The following is a 19,289-nucleotide window of genomic DNA, read 5'->3' as shown; positions in this document are numbered from 1 at the left end:
TATGAAACTCTTTCAGAACCCCAAAAATGCATCATCATCATCATTATAGAGGATGTTTTTCTCAGTTTCTGGAAAACTGTCATTTTGGAAATAGAAGGTTTTTGCGAGATACTGCTATGTTCATATTGAGCCCAGTCAGACTCAGACCAACAGGAAGTGAGCATGCTCATCAGCGGCTCCTACCTGGCTGGAGCGCTGCTGATGCTGCGCCGCCTGGAGCTGCGAGCTGATCCCACCAGCTCCTGACAGACGAGGGACCTGGAGAGACAGACAGAGACAGAAGGAGACAGAGGGGGGGAAGAAAAAATGCATCACCTGCCCTTCATCGTTGTATTCTCAGCAAAACAAAGTAGTTAAAACACATTGAGGGAGGTTACTGAATATGGTGCGTGTGTGTCTGCACCTATGATGCAGATCGGCCCTGCGGATCGGAGATGAGGTGACACATTTGGATGGATTGGGGGTGGGAATAGCGATGAATTTACTGGCCATATGAGTTAACTTCATGATAACTGAATAACACTACGATACAGCAGAGGAAGAACAAGATGGGCTTGGACAAACATGTTTTAGTTTACAGGTGGCTGTAAGTCTGTTGACAACATTTTGTAAATGTCTGCGATATGCTGATAAAAGCTGAGGCTATTGTCAAATGTATGTGTATCTGAAAGACTCTACCAGCTCTACCCTCTCTCCTTCGATGGTGAGATCAGGTAAGGACCAGTGCTTTCAGGGAGCTAATAAGCAGTTCTTTCATTTTTGAGGCGTTAAGGTGCAGAAAGTTATTGTCACACCATGTGCTAAAATAGGATATGGAGTGAGAGAGAGTCATTACTGTCTCAGTGCGAGGATGGCCGTGCCATCTGCAAATCTGAAGCAGAGCGCAGTAGTGGATGGACTCTGACAGGCGTTTGTACAGACAGTGTAGAGGAATGCACTGTGTACACACCCCTGTCCTGTGGAGCGCCGGTGTTGAAAATAATGCTGGGTGGCTGAGTGAATATGTCCACCCTTACTGTTTGTGGTCTGTTGGAGAGGAAGTGGATGAGTGGTGAAGGAACTCAGAGGTGTAGCTCCTTCATTACCTGATGGCGCTGGATTGTGTTAAAGGCCAAAGTAAAATCAGTGAACAGAGGTCTGGTATAGTTACGGGAGTGTCCAGGTGTGCAGGAGAGAGGAGAGAGGGGGATCCAGGAATGGTGAAACATATGGAAGGATGATGTTTTGGAGCAGCTAGGGGTTAAGTTGTAGGTGAGAGCTGCAGGCCTGTCGTGGTTTAGCTGGGATGGCCATGGTTTTTTAACAGGAAAGCAGCTAACACTTGCACCACACTGTGTATGTGTGTGTGTGTGTGTGTATGAGCGTGTGTGTGTGTGTTTGCAGTCATACCTGGGAGAAAATAGAGGCTATGGAGGTGTTGAAGGACAGCTGACTGTTGGACAGACGCTGCACCAGCCCGTGGGTGGAGCCGGAGTCCAAGATGGGTCCTGATTGGCTAGTGACAGGGGGGCGCTGACTCTGGGGCTGCACTGACCTGCTGCGGTACTCTCTCCTGGCTGGAGGGGCACGCACACACACACACACACACACACACATGTAAGTGTGTTACTTGTATTGTGTGCCTATATTCAAGGTTAGTAAACTAAAACACGCATACAAAACCAAGGTGTTTAAAAACTATTTTGCCTACATGCAAAAACTAAAATGAACCAAAACTACATGAAATGGTCTCCGGTTCCATCTTTATATGAAGGATAAAGAGAAGATCAAACAGAAGATGTTTAGGGTGGAGAATTTTGTCCTATTTTTACTGAACACTGGACTCTTGAAGCCTGAGTGGCAATATTTTGAGCTAAATTTGAAAAATATAAATATCATTAATCCTTTAAAAAGTACCACCTCTATACTAAACTAGAATTGAAACTAAATGAAAACGTAATAAAAGAAAAATAATGAACTAAAACTAGGGCTGAACAGTTGACTGAAATACAAAAATCACAGTGTGACACAGTACAACATCAAAATGACAAGAGTTACAATTTTTTATAGAGCTAAAATGTGTGACAGAACAGCTTTATAAATAAAATACTGTGGAGCTACAGAGATGTTCTGGCCTACAAAACGTATTCTCCAGATGTAAAAAAAAAAACAAGATTGTTTGGCACAAACCCCAGCAGCAAAACTAACATTGTCAGCATTTAAATCACTTTTCAGTGAGGATGAAATTCTGATGCAAAAATGATAATTTCCACCAAAATCGTGAATCATATCCCCATCGCAATACTTGTCAAAATAATTGCAATATGATTTTTTTTTTTAACCATATTATTCACTCCTAACTAAAGCTACCAAAACCACACACACAAAAAAAAACAAAAAAAACCAAAACTGAGATCGAAACAATATTAAATGAAAATTAAAAACTAAATAAATTTTGTGAAGAAATCCCAAGTTAAAAGTATTGGTGCCTGTAGTGCACCAATAGCGCACCGCGTGTGTCAGTGTGTTGCTGCACCTGTGTTGTGGTGTCTGTGGCTGTGCGCCGTCCTGGCTCTGTTCTGGTACAGGCTCAGGCTGTTGGAGGTGACGGAGGAGGGGTGGTTGTGACTCAGGGAGGACGACCCGCCGGCGCCGCAGTCCACATCCTCCATGTTGACGCCGCTGTTACAGCTGGTCAGGTTGTCCTTACGCACCCTGCCCAGCCCAAACACACACAGCGCTCACTCAGTTATTCATGCTGGCGTCAGCACCAGCTATACTGGGCCACGAACCGGCAAAGGGCCCTTAAAAATTTAGCAAGTCTTAACTCTTCCATCTGGTAGACTACACACACACACACACACGCATACACACACACACACACACACCAGATAGAGGAGCTATGTGACACACATTAGTTAAGGCATCCTCTCAAAGTAGCTAAATGTGTTCTGGCTGACTAGGCACAGCCCGTCTCCCTGGGTACTTAGTGAAATTAAGACAACACCTTTAACTCAAAGCCAATGAAGTAGGATTAACAATCTAATCTAATCTGAAAGGAAAACTAAGCCCCTAAGAAGCTTAAGAGAGAGCAATAGAGTTACGCAATTTCAGAGGCACACAGACACACACAGACACACACACATTCATACACACACATCCGCGCGCGCACCATTAGCTGACCTGTGGAGGTTAATGCACAGCCTGTGCAATAAGGCATGCGAGCATTAGCATGTAAAGGAGGGATGGCGGGATCAAAGGAGGGATGGAGAGTGATAGGAAGGAGGGAGGGATGCAGAGAAGGAAGGAAAGAAGAAGAAGAAGAAGAAGAAGAAGAAGGAGGGGAGGGAGAGAAAGACACAGCTCCAACAGCAGAGAGTTGGAGCTGCTGGCTTCCCTCCCAGTCTCCAGTCAAGCCCGCCCTCTCTCTCTCCCTCTCTCCCTCTCTCTCTCTCTCTCTCTCTCTCTCTCTCTCTCTCTCTCTCTCTCTCTCTCTCTCTCCCTCCCTCCCTCTCCCTCTCTCTCTCCCACTACATGAATTTAAAACTGCATTAAAGTGGCTCCCAAGCACCGACTTCCACCGAGTCAATACCTGTAAATCCACCGCGCCGCGCTCACTCATCAGGGCGCTGGCACACTACACTGGAACTTGCGCCTTATCAGACTGATTTAAGGCACCAGCATCACGAGTGGCACGATAATAGAAAAGTGCAAGGGGACAACAATTAAGTCCACAAGGACATTTATCTTTTTATGTTACACAGATGATGTTTATCTTCACCAGATCTCACAAGTGGATCCTCAGCTGGAATTGTGCGTCATTACACAAAAATCACCAATGGTTTAAAGGGGCATGCAAGTTTGCAGACATGCTCTGAAGAATGAGAAAACAAATTAAACTAAAGTACAGTTTACATTTTAAAAGCACTAAAGTACACTAAAATAGGTGTGTTTACATTGAAATTTTTTTTTTATTCTCATTACTGGAAACTGTGAGAATCTCTCATCCTGTCTATGCAGAGAGAGTGCAATGGGTTTATTTCCCGACTCAAATGATCGTTTTTCTTGGGAATTAAAAGTTATTTTCACGTGAGTGAAGTGATCCAATCAGAGCATGACCTTGGTTTTACTCTTTCCACCCCATTTCACAGCCAGCCTTTAAGCTGAGAGGTGAGGGTTAAGAGGTGAGGGGCAGCAGAGCGTTTCAGTCTGTTATCGAGCTCGCGAGCGCATCAGTCGTGTGTCTCATAAATTCCAGTACAACAAGAATTCAACAAGTATTGCATTTTCAGCGAGTCAGGTCTATCGCGGTGTTAGCTTTGAAAAGATTTGCTACCACTTTGTTGTAGCACTGGTAAAACTCAGAGCTCTTTCAGGTCCTACAAGCGTAATATTGTCACTTTGCTACACAGCTGGTTGGTCTTACCAGGGTCCAGACAACAATGTTACCCTACAAGAGGAACTAAAGCTTTCCCAGTCCTGCTGGAGTGGATTAAAACTCCATATTATTACAGTTATTGTTGTTGAGGAGCTCTCAAATCGTGGTGAATCACAAAGGTTGTGCTTAAGAATAATACACATGATAATAAATTAGAAAATCCCCATTTTAACTGGGGGTTTCCATCACTTTATGCACTTAGCTGACACTGTTATCCAGAGCAGTTTAAAGTGAGCGAGCAGGTTTATAGTCTTTGTAGCCACTACAGCCTTGGCTAAATAAGAAATAAGAATAAGAAGTATCTTTTTTCTTTCTTTAGCAGCAGCAAAGATATTTCATAAAGAGCACAGTGAAGGAGAAAGGTTGGGTGGAGGCTGAGGAAGTTGGTTTTACATGAATTATGATGGGAAAATGAGGAGTGACTGCAATCTGGACTGAGGTGGGAAATGCAGCATGGGAGTTTTAATAAGTTGGGACATTTCATTAGTGAACTGACCGGAGCCATTTGGAGCACAGCCAGGAGCGGATGGCGTCCAGGCTTAAAGCCCCTCCTCCGATGCTGCGGAGCGTGCGGTGCGTCCCGGCGTACGACGTCGTCAGCGGTGACACGTACCTACAGCGGGCCAGACAGTAAATGTCATATTACCAGCAACAGAGAGAATAAAAGAAAAAACTCCACAAAGAGCTTGAGTATTGAAGTTTTCTGCACTCCGTTTTTATTTCTTCAGTGTCTGTGGGACGCAGTGAAAGAGCTTAAACCATTCAGTGCCAGGCTGGAGTTCATTTACTTTCATTTAATTCAATTCAAGAAGAGGAATTTGTCAAACCTAGAGCTGGAATAATTTCATCCTAATCACTAAGTCAAGAAGAGTAATGTGTTTATAATTATGGCTGCTTCATTAAAAATTGTACTATTTGAAAAATGTCTGCAGGTTTTTACAAGTTAGTTAATAAAGTAAAAAAAAAAAAAAAAGCTAATGAAGCTTTCAAAACTTTTTTTAAGGTCAGCGTTAAATCTAAATGCAAATTTTTGCAAAAACAAGCACACACAAGTGAAAATATTTTCTTAAAATAAAAATCAAAATTAAGAATCTGTCTGTTTTGACTTTTGACCCCGCAAAGGCGAAGTGACGGTGATATTTTAACGCAAGATGGCAACATTTCGTTTTTTGCTTTTTTGCTGCCACAGGAACCTTCACCCTTCTGATGCTCTGTGTGTTTGGGCAATAAAAATGGGACACGTACATGGGGTAGCCCAGCGGCTGGTCACAGGACGAGTTGACCATGTTCCTCAGCGCTTGTTTGGAGTTCTGGATGCTGCCACGCTCCGGGTTTCGGTTCCGTAAGAACACCAACTCTTGCTGCTGGCCGGCCCACAGGCCTCGCACACACTCCTTATTGATCTGAGGAGGAGACGAGACAAGAGACAAGTAGAAAGCTCACCATTTAAGAGGCGATTCAGAAGACAAGAAGTCAAGACAAGAGGATTTAGCAAATTTGACAATGGGTCATTAAATAATTTATGATTTTATCAGCCTCCAATGGCGACCAAGGAACAACAATAAGCTTATCTCTGGCACAGTGCGCGACGGCTTGTTGTTGACTTGTAATTAAAGGTGCACTATGCAAAACTGCTGAGATCGACAAAAACCATGGGATAAACAGGATCCGATGGTTGAGTCTACATGGTTTTCATCACCATCCTCTATCACTGAATTGAGTCGACTGAGTCAAAACTGTGCTCACTTCTCTGGCTGTGATTTTGCATGTTTTATCTTTTACAGGAATAATTAAAAATCATATTTTCACAATAGAACACCAGTTATTTAAAACAAAGATTCAAAAGACATGCCTACCAGACAGGAAATTTAATGTGACGCAAAGTGACAATACTTTGTCATTTGCTTTTTTTTTTTTTTGGCTCGAGAACATCTTGTGATGCATTTTGCTCTCTTGTAGAATCGTCTTCCATCGCTGAGATATTGAAAATTTGAGGGATAATGGTTGGAAACAGCACGGTCCAGAAAGTACGTTTCTGAAAGCAAGAAATCTCAGTGTGTGATCAAAAAAATCACTGAGTCATGCTGATCAACAAACCCTATCAGCCTCCCAACATTTTGTGCTGTGGGACTGTAAAAATCTCACACACAGCATTTTCACTTATCCAAGAACATCAGACTGCGGGAGCTTGTCTTTTTTCGAGCGACATCCTGATTCACGTTCATACAGTTGCACACATTCACAGTAGGAGCTGCCCAGTATAACCACAGTCTTCCTCTGCTGCCTGATGAGTGCCTGCAGTGGAAAGGTTGGGGGTTTAAGTGCCTTGGCCCCCAGGCACCTTGGCAGTAACTGTTGGGGGAAGGGGATTATCACACATTCACTTTCGCTACCCACATTGTCCAAGCCAGTCGCTATGGTCACAAGCCTGCTTCTTGACGTTTTTTTTTTTTTTTTTTTTTTTTCTCAGTGAGGGTCTCAGGCTGTCTGTTTGATTCATTGTTTTAATAACGTGGCCACTGCACAGTCCTCTGAGACTCTACCTGTGATCAAGGGTTATATGGATAAACCTGATTTCTCTAACCTCTGAGCTACCACCACCCCTCGAAAACAAGAGATGCTCCTTGTACACTCAAAGGCCCATTTCCACCCTTCTTACCTTGATGACCTTGAAGCTGAGGTGGCGTTTGTACAGCATGATGATCTTATATTCGTCTGTGCCGTCGTCGATCATGTGCCTCAGCGTGAGCAGTGTGTCGCGGCTGGACAGCACCGCCTTGCGCCAGGCCGGGTCGCTCTCATGGCAAATGACCAGGCTGCTGCGATAGTTAGTGATGGCCTCGTACAGGACGGACGCCTCCTCCGTCTCCTCCAGGCACGTGAAGTGATCCTGAGAGGAGAGGGAATCGGTACAGTAAAACACGGCAGAGATTGCTCAAGGGATAAACAAGAAATAGCAGTCATTAAATAAGCTCAAGTAGAAACTGTAAATGTAACACAGGGAAAGACTTGGAAACAATGGAGAGGAGTAGAATTCAGCTGAGCACAAAGGCAATGCTGCTGAAGAAACTGTGCTGTGAAATTGGATTGAGCCAGAGTGGAAAAAAGTGATTTACGGAGACCCAGGGATGTCTGGGATGTCAGAGCGCTCTCGCTTCAGCAAGAGAATGAGAGCGAGGGAGGGAAACAGATGCAGGAACAAACACAGGGAAACACAAGCAGAGGTAGAGACAGAGAGAAGGGAAAAGGGGAGACGGAGACAACAGGATTGTAGTCCCAGAGAGTGATGGAGTGAGGACACAGCGGCGAGCCATTAAAGTCAAAGCACAGAGCAAACAGAAGGGCTTTACCTGGTGCAACTTGAGACTCATTCTGACCGCAGGAGCCACCACCTTCTGCAGGAGGTCCATGTCTGCAAAAACCCACTCGTCTTTGGGGGCAATGCGGAAGTCGCCCTTAAACAGAGTGTTGAAGCCATACAGGAAGGACTCCAGACTTTGTGATGGAAGGTGTGGGGACGCAAGCACAGAGAGAGAGAGAAAGAAAGAGTGGGACATTATGAGACTTTGTATTTGCATGTGTAAAACAGACTGACAACCAACTGTAATGCTGGAATCTGTCTGAATGTGGATCGCGTAAATATTGAGCTGCTACTGCCCCCTTCTGGTATCTCTTGTCTTTACAGTTAATCTTAACTGCATCAGTTGTGCCTGATCTTGTATTTTCATTTCTTGTATTTTTTTTATATCTTGTAGTCTTTAATACTTTTTCAGAAATGGTTAGGGCTAAGGTAACTTTGGGTCTTTAGGGTCAGTAAGACTGCACAGAGTAATATTTGCATATACATATAAGGCTTGTTTCTAGAGCCGATCTTGAATTGAGAGATGCTTCTCTGTTTTCTTTTTTTTTTAACTGTTGCTATTTAAATTATTATGGTGTTGTTTTGTAGGCTCTTCTACAATCCTTCTTGATCAATGGAGTAAATAAGTAAATTCCTTTTTATCATGTGATGTCCCTACGCTCTGTGGCTTCAGTATGGAAGCAGCTTTACCTGTTGGACATGTTGTGTGACGCGGTACCGAGGGATCTCCTCCCGAGGACAGACAGAGCGTAAGACAGAGTCACCAGGGGAGAGTCTTCATCACTTTCCACAGGCTGGACACAGACACAGAAACACAGGATGATAAATATAAAGATGTCGACATAAGGAAACAAGTGCAGATTCTGTGTAGCGACAGAACATTTGTGGTGGCGATTCTGTCTGAATATCAGAAAAAGATTGTGTCAGTTGTGTGAAGTTTTGCAGCTAAGGTGTGAGGGTAGAGTTGGAGTTCATTTTTGACAATAAATCAGCTTTTACTTCTTTTAATTCAGTTCAGGCTGCTCAATGAAGAACATGGCTGATTTTTTCAGGTGGTCTACAATGCAGTAAAGAAGCATCATCTCTTAAACGTGTACCGTCTCCATCTTGCCAGTGCAGTACTGGATCCACTCCAGGTAGACGTTGCAGAAGCTGGCGCGAGTCACGCCCTGCAGGCAGTGCACGTAGTCTTCATCGATTTTTACGCTGAAGACCTGCGGGTCGCGCTCGATGTGGTGCCACTTGGTGTAGGACTGCAGGGAGTCCTGAACGGTCACTTCCTTCAGCCAAGTGGATAGTTTCGGGGACTGGACCAGGTAGTAGATGATGCTCTGGAACGAGCGAGAGAGGACAGGAAGGGGAGGAGATGAAGAGGAGAGGATAGTCGGTGTGGGGAATAACAAGTGGAGTAGAAGAGAGGAGAAAGCAAGAGAGGAAGAAAGACAAGAGGAGAGGATGTGTGCACGCTCATGTATTGCTTGTGCACGTGCCAGTTGTGTTACCACTGCCAATCTCAACTTGGATCTACTGGCAAGCTGCCGTTTCTAATTCCTGATCGTTATGACTTATGCATAAGATAATGCTGAGTCTGTCAATAAAGTTGTTTGACCTTTTGGCAGGAGAATCTTAAAGAGCCTGTTGAGACTGGTGGAGTATTCTACTGTCAATATGGAGGGAAGGTGATTGACTGGATCAAAATGATATGCAATATTAAAGTTGCAAGAGGCAGCTTTGCATATTGGTGACACCAGATGGCACAAGAGGTAAGAGTTTGAAAAAAATCATAAAACGAGCTTCAGCACACGGAAATCACGTAACATGACATCAATAAGCCACTCAGATATGTTTACTTGGGCTGAGCGATACGGTCAAAAACAAATGTCACAATATCTTTGACCGAATACCTCTGTGTCAATATTGTGATGACTGCTGGTGCTGTGGTCAAGATATTTACACACATGCAGGTAGAGTCAAATAACAGAACAGTTGAATGGTCGAATAAGTTCAGAAAGTTGCATCCATTGACTGTAATGCAGCCTTTAAAACCAGGACAAGATACCACTTATGAGATATCACAATATTATGATATCCAAAATCCCAGATGATCTCAAGTTTTACATCACAATGTCGATATAACATCAAAAGCCTGGCATTCACTGACCCAGCCGGTGCAAAAAACAATTTCACACACACGTTTCAGCTCTTCCTGTGGATGTAAATGAGACCACACTCGATACTAGATTTATAATTTGGTAAAGTAGACTCCATGTTCAGGGTCTAGGTGGGTGGGCAGCTTCCCTACTGCAGCAGGACTTTGTGATTTATGCTGAATTGTTAAGTGTTTTATTTTGCATAATAACCTTGGCTAGTGCAGTTTTAAACAAAACTGGGCTCTAATTTATGTGTATAGTATTCTGCCACTAACATCTGCAGCCATTCAAAACATTATTATTATTATCATTATGGAACCTGAGACAGCAATAGACTGGTATTGATACCCGCTGTCTTACCTATTATTCTACTACTTCTTATTATCTGTACAACCAGTGCTATAAGTGGTACCACAGCATACATTACCACATATCCCACTGCTCCTGTGCATTTGAATCTGGAGTGAAAAAGTACCTTCAGGTAGTAGGTGATGAGCAGCTTTCGGAGGTCGTACACTTGCAGCATGGTGGCGGCGTTGTTCTCGCTGATGCTGTAGCCCTCCAGCAGGTACTTGGTGGCCATCACCTCCCAGGCCAGCCAGCGCAGGTTGAAGGCCGCGTTGCAAGACAGCACGTGGGGTAAATGGCCAGGCTCGCAGCAGCAACACGCGTCGTCCTCCTCCACCCCCTCTGTGATGGCCTCCACCTCTCGCTGCTGGCAGTATGTACCTGGGACGGAGAGCGATCACGCTGCCATGTTATCTCACACTCTTCCCTTGTGTTGAATGAAGGAAGAAAAGAGGAAAGAAGGAAAGTGGGAAGCACTGAAGGAGAGAATCATTCTGAACCCACAGCGCCAGTCATAAAGTACCTCTGAACTCCAGCCCCCTCAGCTGGAAGGTGACCAGCCCGTTGCCGATCTCGATGAGGTGGACCAAGGCGTTGAGGTAGTCAGAGGCCAGGATGAAGCAGTCTCCGGAGCTGTAGTTGCCCCATCGGCCCAGCAGCAGGTCACCACAAAGTGAATTCTGCAGCGAGCGTGTCAGGTACTCGTAAAAGATGGAGTTTAGGTTGTTATCATCACATCCTGGGAGAGGAATGGGAAAGTGTACAGTTAGACGTTACATAGATGGATGTGTTGAGAAAAGACTAAGGGGATGCAAAGCAAAGAGAACAAGGGTCTGTCTCATTTTCAAAGACGCTACCACATTAGGTTGCACTTTTGGGTAAAATAGCTGTTAAGGACTGTCTCATTACAATAGGAAGCACAGGACACATACTAGTTCTTTACCAATGAAACAGACAACTAGTTTAGCAATCTCCTTTTTTTAATCAATTCAAAACTGCAACATGACAGTATGTTGCTGGCTGGCTGTATGTGGAAATTCAAACAGTGAGCATATGGTAACACTGGCACATTTCAGGATGTGCAAGCTCACACACGCAAACAGGTGTAATGTATTCCAGAGTGTCAGAAACGATCTTTCATCTGTCAAATCTCTGACAGACAGCGAGGCTTGCTGATTTGAAGAGGACAGTAAGGAAAGTAAAGCAGCTTGGAACAGGTCTTACCTGTCTCTTTATCCACCTGGGACACCAGCCTGCTGTTGGAGTTGTCAATACGCTTGGTGCTGCAGAGGGAGGGAAACAATTTGAATTAAAATGCCTTATAGAGCAGATGGTAAAAACAACAAAAAAAGAAAAAACTATTCGGAAGACAAAGGAATTCAAAGCTACTGTTTATGCTATGTTGCTAAATTATTCCCGAGAGTGTGTGCTGTGTAAAGTAGGGTAATTAAACACTGTAGCTGTTGCGGGTAATGGCTTGAACAACCATTTTGGGTCATGAAACCTTATTTTCCAGTGGACGCAAAAAGAAATGGTCTGAGAAATACTTGCAGAGCCGTGTTATCCCCAATGTAAAGCTTCTTACAAATAGATCGAAAACTATTAACCTTGAACACCTTACTGAAGTCTGAGAGGAAACACATCACAGCAGTCATGCGTTTACACTCCTACAGTAATCAGAGACACCTGACACTAAATATCTTGAAACCGAGAACGTCAATGAAAGGCTTGCTGTCGTGTAGTCCCAGTTGTTGTTGTTGCTCTGCTCAAGCCTCTCTGTCTGGTTGAGCTTTAAAGTGGTGACACGGAGTTGTGCAGTACTCTGTATATGTTGGACACACTGATGTGCATTGTAAATATACTGTATATCAAAAGCACCAGGATCTGGTTTTAACTGCAGGACAGCCGATGCCGAGTTTAATTTCCACGACAGACAACACGGTCTGAATATATGCATGGGCTGCTTTTAAGTGCTGTTTCATGTCAAATCACTGAAGTTGATAAAACAAAACTCCTGCTAGCTGCAGGACTCGGGTATATTTTTGGAGTGCTTTCAGTGAACTGAAGTAGAAACAGTCATTCCCATCAATAAATAAGAGGAACTGACTGGGATATGTTGAGAGAGAGAGAGAGAGAGAGAGAGAGAACAGTGTCTGTCGACTGATCACCCTTGCTCATCACTTAAAGGGATTTAGACTGTTGATGAAGCTTGATTGAGTGCATGAATCTTGCACGCTGATTTCTGTCTCTCACTCATCCAGACAAAATTAAAGCCCAAAACAAAATAAGAAGCTTTGCACATTTCTGCACTATAGGATTTGCATGTTTGGTCGTATTTTGAAATTTGATAAATGTCAGAGGCAGTGCTGACAAGACGCCACACAGACGAAGTGACAGCGCTCGTGCATTAAGGTGAAAGATGGACTGGATGTGGAAATAATCCCATTCGAAGACACTGAAAATTGATTTTAACAACACACTTGCAGTTCTGGGTGTCGCTTTTCCATCTATTGGTTGTGTTGGCAAGGCATAGCATTCAAATTTTGATGCAGCTGCTCCTTGTCAAGACTGCCTCCGTGGATTTGAGTGAGTTGTGTTCCACGTCTAGATGCAATTAAATGCTAATGAGCTCCAGTGACATCTCCAGGCTGTTTCTTTCTCGCTCCATCAGGGCCTTACTTGTAGTTACGCTCCCAGAACTTGACAGGTCGTGGGTAGGAGGAGATGAAGATGGCGCTGCCCAGGAAGGGAGCCAGTGGGGTGTAGAAAATGGTGGTCAGCAGAGTCTGCAGCAACAGCATGGCTGAGTCTGAGAGCACACACGCACACCAGTCAGGGAAAGTAAACTGATACCGATGCCACCACACACACACACACACACACACACACAGGTCTCAGCAAAGGATACGAGGTACGGCAAAGGGCTGAGCGAAGGCATGGAAAGCGCTGCCCCAGGCAATCTGCCAGGGAGCGATGTAGACCAGGATAAAGTGGAGCTTCAGCAACAGCTCACGCATCTGGACATCAACAGAGACAACAAACAGTCAGTCTGATCCAAACACAAACTCAGCAGAGGAATGGGATACGGTCACATCTGACATTTAATCTGTTATTGACCTCACACAGCCTTTAACACACAGGGACGTAAGGAGACATTGAGGACTATAAATGTTAATAAGATCTTTTCCTGTACTATCAGCATAGAAACTATTTTTAAGTTCCAAATGAAATAGCATGGTAATCCAACTAAAATTCATACATCTACTGTCACCATACTGTAATAGTATTCAAAGTGCAAAAGCTAATGACAGGAATTCATCATTCCCCCCTCCTGTTGCTTTCAAGCCTCTCTGGTTGAGTGCATTGATGGTTTCCAAAGCTGATACCGTTTTTTTTTTTTTTTTTTTTTTTTTTTAAATCATTCATATTACTTCAAAGATCAGGGGTCACTACTCCTTCTCCTGGGTCTAAAAAGGGTTCAAGTAGTGAGCCTCGTGATCAGTTCATGACTAACATTGGGAGAACCGCGATTGGTCATGTTTACCTCAAGAACTGGCTTTATTAAACCTGTTGCTGCAGGACCTGCTTTGTTTTACTGTCCAACTGCATGACCAAAATAGCCGTCAAGCACACCACAGACGTCAGAGCCAAGGTCAGAAAGCTGAAGCAAAGCTGTGAGCTGACACTGTTATGAACCGCTAGTTTACACTAAATCCTTCAAGGGCTGAAGGAGCAAGTCAGCAACCATGCAGACTGAAGTAGCGCACTGATTGTTCATCATCTCTGCACAAACCGACATGACGGGACAAGTGGTACATAAATGAAAGATAAAGAATCTAATATTAAAAGAATCTAATCTTCATTAAATGAACTCAAGAGCAATATTTGATTTATCATTCCTTTGTGTAATTTGTTTATATTATTAATTATTGCGCTAAATCAAGATATGTGTTCTAATTCTAACACTCCCCTGCTGCTGTGCTGTTCTCTGTTGAGCTCAATTACATTAACACAAAGCATTTAATTACCATAATTCAGATATAGTTGCAATTTGTAAGCTGGGGCATCACAGCAGATCAGACTTCTCTTTCATCCAAGTTTATTACTTCTTTTAAACCAATGTGTACTCAAGAATGTGTTGCACAAAGTGTGTGTGTGCATGGCCTTTAGGTTGTGTACGTGCCAACTCGCACACGTGCAGTGACCTTGTGCAAGTGGCTCTTTTTGCATAAATGTGTTATCAGTCCTTCTGTTGTGGAGTGTTTTTCCATATCTGTCCACCTGTCAATGTATCTGCCTTTGTCTTTGCCTGTCCTCTGTATCAGTTTGTCTCTCTTTATGAGCATCTGTCAGTCCGTGTATTTATTCTCCGCTGTGTGTGTGTTTGTCTATTTCCACCCCACCACATTAGCTCGCCCGCACAGGGTCTCCAGCTGCCATCGACCCTGTTCTCTCACCTTGTGGAAGACGATGGACATGAGGAAGAAGTCAAGCAGGAAGCTCTCGGAGGCGCGCGGACAGTCAAAGTGAAAGAAGACGAGCGTGAAGAGGAGAGTTAGGAACTGCACGCTGGGGTCGCAGAAGGACGAGCGCAGGAGTTTCAGCCCTGCAACCGTTGTCAGGAAAACATCGCAGCTGGAGGCGGGAAGGAGACACAAACAAACAACACAGGCTTCAGCGAGGGGCTCAACAGGCAGCCTGTCACATCATGCACATTCAAATTGACAGGCACAATGTCAAGCGTGCGTGCACTGTCACGCACACGCATGCACACAGGCAATGACACACACACAAACACACACATGCAGAGCCTATCGCACTATCAAATGCACAAAAACCGAGGACAATCAACTTTCTGCAGAGACCTGAATACTTAATTAAATACAGATATAAGCGGGCAGTCAGGCCACTCACTGAATTCCCAGCTTCTTGCGGTGGCTGAGGGCGAAGCCGTCATTCGTGAGCGCGCTCAGTACGATGGCGGGGTAAACCACGTACTTCTCAAAGCACAGGAGCCCCACGTACAGCCGTTCAAACCACATGAGCACAGCGTCCTCTGGTGGCGGCAGGAAGAACACAAGCAGATCAGAGCAGCAGCTCACTACACAGCACAGAGGCTCACATTTCCCAGAAACATCTCGTCTTTTCTCTTTAGTAGTAGTGTAATGTTTAATATTAGTGTAGTGTTTAATATTAGTCTACTGAACCTAAATGGTCAGAAAGGACTTTTCCTATTGTGTCATGGGAATTTCCTTTAGTGCATATGTTAATTACCACTGAAATGTTTGTCGAAGTGATGGCATTGCCATGGTAACAGATCAGCTTTCTCGGTTTCATATTGTGCCAAAAAACCCCAAACCAAAACAAAACAAAACAAAACAAAAAACAAAACATGAAGTAGGTGAGGTGGTGCAGTCATTAGCTACTTCCATCATCAGCCCTAAAAATATATGGGGTGCATTTATTTCTTCTTCTATTTATAGAAGATCATATGATCTTAGCAACGTTTCGACATGTTTAGCTGATAATGTCACTTTTTTTAAAAAAAAAAAAATGAAGAGATGATATAATGATGTGATATAATGACTCATTTTGGCCGGAGTTCCAGCTCTTCACTCCTCTCTAAACCTTCTTTGACCACAGCAGTCATTTAAACCATAAATTACCATTCAGGAGTGCAGGTTTGAATGGGAATCTACAACTCTATAAATCCACAGTGTACATGGTGGTCATACTTATGCACTGGTGATGTTACTAGTAGGAAGGATGTTGTGAGTGGGGAAACCCTCATTGTTGTTGAGCCAGAGGTTTGGATGCTGATTGTGGCTTAGCACAAAGTTTAGTGAAACCACAGAAGTATCAGCTTACACACCGGTAGCAAGACAAATTCAGTCTCTCTTGTCATAATTTTTAATGAAAGACGGACTTCTGTAGGCGATAATGGCATGCTGACCTCTGGGTTCAAACTGGTGGTACTCCTTGGTCTTGAGGACTGGGTGGGAGATCCACAACCACGGGTGGTGCTTCCTCAGCTGGGGGATCAGGTAGTGAGTGACGAATCCCACCGTCCCCGCCAGAGCATACAGCACAATTGTCACAAACGGCTAGAAACATGGAAATATTAAAAGAAAGTTGATAAACATGATTAATAAATTGAACCAGACATTTAAGTCTCTGCAGTCAGAGTGCAGATTCTTGTGGAGATCTTTAGAGATGCTGGATTATAATACAAAGTCAGATTGAGGCAAAGTAATGAATGAATACAGGAAACGAGCAGATCTCACCTTAAGAGACAGGAAGACAGTGCTAGCAGTGATGGCGAAGGTCAGGATGTAGGCAACAGAGCACACGACCACATCTGACAGCAGAATCTCCTTCTGCAGGGTACGAGACGGACGGAGAGCTGTTACAATTCATAATGCACACTGAACAGAAACACAACAATCTGGCAGAGTCATTCAGGTGTGTTATTATCTGTGCTTGTTCGGAGCCTACATTCACTAGGATCAAAGATAAAGCAGCTTGAGAACTGTGGAGTGCTTCACAATTCTCATTATTTACTGAAAAGCAAAGATTGGCTCTTTTTCTATGACGCAAAATTCCCAATAATCACAGAAATAGTCTGAAATCTATTATCTTGCTAGCAACACAGAATTAAAGCCAACCTGTCCTCACATAAAATTCACAACTTGTGAACAGAAGATTCTGTGGTGTTAATACGTGTTCATTCTTCAGTGTCAGTTATTTATATTGGGTCTGGAGCTGCAGTCCAAAATCCAACAACAATCTGAACCATTACTCAGCATCCTTAGCTTATGAACAACATAAGAAATCATACAAACAATATTAAATATGAAGGAATATGAGATAATCAAAAAATAGTCAGGGGTACCATAGAGTTCTGCAGCTTCTCCGGCAGCGGGTCTTTAATGTCTGAGTCTTCCTCCTCCTCTTCCTCAGGCTCCACCAGAGCCGGCATTAGCTTTGACTTGATCAGCGATCTGAAATCCGGATGTTGCATTTGAAGGACAGGACACAACAGGAAAAACAGCAGCATGTCGTTTGTTGAATCACAGAATGTGTTTCAGGACTGAATCCTACTGATCCTGCACTGATGAAATTTACACGTTTAATAACTTAATAGACTGAGAAACTGAATTCTGTTAAAGATGTGAGTTGTTGGGTTCTCTATGGATTATGGTCTGATTTATACTGTATGTACCTGTACTTCCATCTGATATCATGCCATGTCTATTAATCCAACATGCTATCCATGCACCTCTGTAATCTTTCATTTAGTTGTCCATTAGAGTATTAAGAGAGTGGGAGCCAGGAACAGAGGATGCACTCACACACACACACACACACACACACACACACACACACACACAAAATACTTACAGTAGAACAGAAGGGTCACTGCTCTGTCGGCTGAGGTGGTAAGAGAAGACCACCAAGAGGCCACAGAAACCTGAGAACAGGGCCGGGGTGTGCTGTTCATCCCATGGCTCCTGTAGCGCCACACACACACACACACACACACACACACACAGTTTATGAATCATACACAAGCTGAACTTTTTTTTAAAAGTCAGACAATGCTAAAAAACAAACACCTCTGACCGTCTGCCGTACATTAGGATCTACACTGTTTGAAAACCCATTTTAAAACCTGCAGCACCGGCCACATCAAAGTCCCAATCGCATCATCCTAGTCACTTGTGAAGGATGAATAGCAGCTCCGTGTGCTCTGCTGCAGTCCTACTTAGTTTTATCAGTGAGTGCTCTGGCTGCAAGCTATTTATAACCGAGATCTCAATTCTCTTCTATTCCTACAGTCAGGAAGAGAAGAGAAGAGAGGAGAGAGGAGAGAAGAGGAGAAGAGAGGAGAAGACAAGAGAAGACAAGAGGACAGGACAGGACAGGACTCGCATCCCCCACACACTCTCTGTATCTTGCAACCACTGTTTGGCTTTGCTTCAACAGTACATCCAGTTAATCTCTACCTTGAGAGCTCCAAAGCAGAAACCGTAGAGGAGCGACAGGGCGAGCAGACTGCGTAGGATGCTGTAGATCGCAGAGTGAAGACCCGTCGCCGCTGAGACACACACAGACACAACTAGCTTAGTGAGATTAGCCTCTGAATAGAACTGCATAAGAGAGCCTGAGGGCAGAAATGCACGCAGCAGACAGAAACAAAGCCGAGCATGAAAGATGTAATATAACAATAGCTTATGTAAGTCCTTGATAAACTATTGATGTATTAATGAATTAATTTAATATGTTATTTAATTTAATTTGTTTTCAGATGTAAATATAGAAGATAAAATAATTTCAGGTGACTATATAGTGTTAAATGTCCATGCATTTTACACATAGAGGCATCAAACACAAGCAAAATAATAATAATAATAATTCAAGTGAAATCTTAAGACACATCAGACTTTTTTTTTTAGTTTAATCTCACTTTATTATTATTTTTTGTTTATTTTTTTTAACTCTACAAATATATCATTTTATTATTACTCTTAATTAATTCTTTGTTTTTTATCATTTTATTTATTTAGAGGTGTGTTTCTGTGCTGTACTATTATAAGGGAACTATATAGTATAGAGGGTAATATACTGCCTATACTGCATTACAGTCTGTGTAGGTATAGAAGGTCGTTCCTATACTAAAATTCAATTGATTTCTTAGGAATAGAGTTTGTGGTTGTGTTATATTGTATTTTTTCCCTGTATTTAATGTTCTTGTTTGTTTAACTCCAAAGCACTTTATATTGCATTTGATTATACGAAATGCGCTAAATAAATAAATGATTGGTTTGATTTAGCTCTACTAACCGGTCCCACCGAAGAAGTGCATGTCAATCTGTTCCAGTAGGTAGATGGTGAAGGTGTTGATCTGAGGAAAAAGGCCCACCAGGAAGGTGATCGGAAAGCAGTAGGTAAAACCTGAAAGGACAAGTCAAAATTTGGGTAATATCTGTTATGGGCAACTTATTATTTTTGA

At 43.3% G+C, this 19,289-nt stretch overlaps 1 protein-coding gene across 1 annotated transcript in view; it reads right to left on the bottom strand.

Annotated features, from left to right (window-relative positions):
* pcnx2 (pecanex 2) overlaps window positions 1-19,289 on the bottom strand; it is a 34,308-nt gene that overhangs the window by 2,154 nt on the left and 12,865 nt on the right. The window contains exons 17-38 of the mRNA XM_030071361.1: window positions 19,121-19,231; window positions 18,283-18,374; window positions 17,678-17,787; window positions 17,169-17,277; window positions 16,561-16,653; window positions 16,230-16,380; window positions 15,191-15,332; window positions 14,734-14,911; window positions 13,185-13,293; window positions 12,956-13,085; window positions 11,501-11,559; window positions 10,800-11,015; window positions 10,404-10,657; window positions 8,876-9,109; window positions 8,469-8,572; window positions 7,768-7,912; window positions 7,077-7,307; window positions 5,663-5,820; window positions 4,914-5,030; window positions 2,516-2,694; window positions 1,390-1,556; window positions 184-258 (exon numbers count right to left, since the gene is read on the bottom strand). Of these exons, the coding sequence (XP_029927221.1) occupies window positions 184-258; window positions 1,390-1,556; window positions 2,516-2,694; window positions 4,914-5,030; window positions 5,663-5,820; window positions 7,077-7,307; window positions 7,768-7,912; window positions 8,469-8,572; window positions 8,876-9,109; window positions 10,404-10,657; window positions 10,800-11,015; window positions 11,501-11,559; window positions 12,956-13,085; window positions 13,185-13,293; window positions 14,734-14,911; window positions 15,191-15,332; window positions 16,230-16,380; window positions 16,561-16,653; window positions 17,169-17,277; window positions 17,678-17,787; window positions 18,283-18,374; window positions 19,121-19,231 (3,164 nt within the window). The remainder of the gene's footprint in view (window positions 1-183; window positions 259-1,389; window positions 1,557-2,515; window positions 2,695-4,913; window positions 5,031-5,662; window positions 5,821-7,076; window positions 7,308-7,767; window positions 7,913-8,468; window positions 8,573-8,875; window positions 9,110-10,403; window positions 10,658-10,799; window positions 11,016-11,500; window positions 11,560-12,955; window positions 13,086-13,184; window positions 13,294-14,733; window positions 14,912-15,190; window positions 15,333-16,229; window positions 16,381-16,560; window positions 16,654-17,168; window positions 17,278-17,677; window positions 17,788-18,282; window positions 18,375-19,120; window positions 19,232-19,289) is intronic.

The sequence above is a fragment of the Myripristis murdjan genome, chromosome 15, assembly GCF_902150065.1.
Source record: "Myripristis murdjan chromosome 15, fMyrMur1.1, whole genome shotgun sequence".
In the NCBI taxonomy this organism is placed as follows: Eukaryota; Metazoa; Chordata; class Actinopteri; order Holocentriformes; family Holocentridae; genus Myripristis; species Myripristis murdjan.
Note: the sequence above shows the minus strand (reverse complement) of the source record. Positions and strands in the feature narration are given on the sequence as shown.